The sequence below is a fragment of the Neoarius graeffei genome, chromosome 9 (genome assembly GCF_027579695.1).
Source record: "Neoarius graeffei isolate fNeoGra1 chromosome 9, fNeoGra1.pri, whole genome shotgun sequence".
Classification (NCBI taxonomy): domain Eukaryota; kingdom Metazoa; phylum Chordata; class Actinopteri; order Siluriformes; family Ariidae; genus Neoarius; species Neoarius graeffei.
Genome location: NC_083577.1, coordinates 23,438,381 through 23,441,466, shown reverse-complemented (window position 1 = coordinate 23,441,466; position 3,086 = coordinate 23,438,381). Strand labels below are relative to the sequence as shown.

The 3,086-nt window shown below is 41.1% G+C and overlaps 1 protein-coding gene across 1 annotated transcript; it reads left to right on the top strand.

Moving 5' to 3' along the window:
- Positions 1-1,069: 1,069 nt before the first annotated feature.
- On the top strand, positions 1,070-2,603 carry LOC132892119 (uncharacterized). The gene is made up of 5 exons (XM_060930518.1): positions 1,070-1,428; positions 1,516-1,618; positions 1,733-1,824; positions 2,222-2,428; positions 2,518-2,603. The coding sequence occupies exons 1-5, from the start codon at positions 1,230-1,232 to the stop codon at positions 2,601-2,603; spliced, it is 687 nt and encodes a 228-aa protein (XP_060786501.1). The 5' UTR covers positions 1,070-1,229.
- Positions 2,604-3,086: the final 483 nt, after the last annotated feature.

The following is a 3,086-nucleotide window of genomic DNA, read 5'->3' as shown; positions in this document are numbered from 1 at the left end:
ACAATGTTTCCCTCAGACTACATGCATTCATGTTGTCTCGGAGTAACCAGAAAACTGCTGAATATCTGGATAAAAGGGAAGTCACTGAAAAATAGGTTGGGTAGCCGCACGATTACAGAAATCTCTGATAAACTCTGCCAACTGAGTCCCTACACCCCAACTGAGTTCAGTCGCAAGCCCAGGGCCCTCTCAGAGATCGATAGGTGGAAGGCAACTGAACTGCGGTACTTGATGCTATATGCTGGCCCTGTAGTTCTTAACAATAGCATACCCATAGAGATGTACAACAACTTTTTGTTGTTTTCTGTGGCAATGCACCTCCTTCTGTCACCAGGAACAGCTGAGAGCATGATAGACTGTGCTAATGAATTGCTTATTTCATTCGTCAATCACTTTGGGCAACTGTACGGGAAAACTGAAATCACTTATAATGTCCATGGGTTGACACACCTGGCAGCAGAATACAAGGTCTTTGGTCCCCTAGACAACATTGCATGTTTTCCTTATGAAAACTATTTAGGCCAATTGAAGAGCCTGTTACACAAGCCTCACCTGCCTTTGCAGCAAGTCGTTAAGAGGCTTTCAGAGATGCCCACAGAGACAGACTCAAACCAGAACAGCCACAAGTACATGCATCATCACTATGATGGTCCAGTGGTGCCTCACTTAGAGCATGGGGATCAGTACCGTAAGGTTGTCACTGAAAAGTTCACCTTAACAACCAACTGTGGAGACAATGGCATACAAATTCTTGAGGACATTGGGATTGTTGAAAACATTGTCAGGGTAGCTTGTGAGACTTTCATAATTTTCCGAACCTTTAGAAAGAAGGACTCCTACTTCCAGTATCCCTTTCCTTCCTCGACAATAGGGCTGTATAAAGTGTCAGGGCTGAGCAAGAGTGTCAGTGTGGTAAAGTTGGACTTGATTAAAAAAAAATACATACTTTACCCCGATAAAACCGATTTCATTGCCATTCCCCTACTTCATACGAAGTAAATATCCTAACTGTCAACCAGTTTATCAAAAGAATCAAATAGTATATTACAGTTCATTCATAAATTAATAAGTCATAAAAAACTCAATCAGTTCAACAATCAGTTCATCAAAAGAATTAATAAATAGTATATTAAATAAATAAATAAAATTAATAACAATCATAATAAATTCATAATTCAGTTATTTGTGTCCTTTTTAGTCCTTACAAACCGCCTCTCTAAATCACAGCAATGAGCCAGTGGTCAATTATCCAGTTCACCAATGGGGGTACAGAACTGGTACCCAATACATGGGTGCAGGGTGACAAAGTCTTCTGGCCACCCTACCCTCCCAAGGACACTGCCAAGCTCCGGGCTGCCGTCAATAGGAGGGATGAGCCAAGTAGTGGGTGGCATATGTATCAGCCCATAAAAGTCCTCTGTAGCCGTGGTGGGTATTGTCAAATAATTTTACATTTGATAAACATGTCAATGTTATCAACACTTGCTCGTATCTGATAACAATTCTGCGTTATAGGGACATTTGAGGAAGCACAGAGGAGCATAGACCGGTACTTGAGGCAGCATTGTGATACAACAGACATGGAGTCAGATGGGGAGGATTCTAGAAGATTGAAGAGGTTTCCTTTAAATTTACAAATTCAAAACCATGCATGTTTTCGGTACTTGGCAGAGTTCCCACTGTTTTAAACGGAATATTCAGTTTTGTTTTGCTTGTTTTTTTTCACTTCTAGACCAAATCCAAACTACGTGAATGATGAATTTGACCGGGGAAGTAAAGCATCCAAACATCAATATCCAGCTGCACCAAAAGTTTTACTGCCAGGTATGGCGAGCTGGATGTGTGTGTGTGTGTAAACTTAAAGGAGAAGTTTGGTGTGAATCAATCCATAGCCCTGTTGTTGAGGGTCACTGAATGCTGTTTATAGGAAAAAGAACGAAAAAAAATTGATACAATATAGACCGAATAATGAACAAGGCAACTAAGTAAATGGAGCATAGCATCTTTCAGTTTCATTCAGCTATGCCCCATTCAGTTAACAATAGTTATTGGTTAATAACTCGGCCTATGTTGCATCATTTTTTTTTCCGTTCTTTTTGCTACAGACAGCATTCAGTGATCTCTAACAACAGGGCTATGGATTGATTCACACCAAACTTCTTTAAGTACAATGGCTTGTAATTAGGCTACCTTCATTTCCCCTAACTCTTTGTTGATACAGCAACAGCATCCACCACCCTGCAGTCCCCACCAAATAAAAGCCCTATATACCACAATCTCGAGCCCCTCTCCAGCTCCTCTCCTCAGTCCACAAATCTCCCGGTCCTGCAATCCTCTGCGATGCTTTCTTTCGCAGAGGACTTCCCAGCCATAACGCATCATGCAGAGATGCCAGCAGTCCATCCCTTCCAAGAGTTTTCACCTGAAGGTCTGTTGTAACAGAGGATATTTCATGTAATATTTAATTCCCATATTCAGTACTGTGCATTATTCATTTTCTCTTCATGGTTGTTACAGATACCAGAGACACTGCCAGGCAGGCTTTAAAAGGCAAGTGCAACTTTTGTGCCTTTATATTATCAGTAGATTGCCACTTGATGTAAATGGCCATATACAATGCCTCTGGAAAGTATACATACCCCTTCCAATGAGTCACCTTTTGTTACATTGCAGCTGTCTCCGAGAATATGTTCAGTTTTTCTCCCCAATCTATCATGTCCAAACAATTTAATTAAACAAAGGTGGTAGGATGTAGACTTGTGTCAAAGATATATTTGAAGAGGTGAGGGGTGCCATAATCTAATTCTGCTCATGTGGATTGAGGAGAAAAAAAAAATGAACACAAATGACTCAAGGAGATGGCTGCAATGTAACAGAAGGTGAAGCATTGAAAGGGGTGTGAATACTTTCGAGGGGCACTGTAGTTGTTTGCATAGCCTTAATTTTATTATTTCAACATGAAACACATACAAATCCTTGAACTCAAGTGTGATGAATACCATCAACAGATGTGGCCTTGCAGAAGCTGCTGGCGATGGTCACTGAGCTCTCCTCTGAAGTGAGGGAACTTCGGAAGGAAGTCCAGG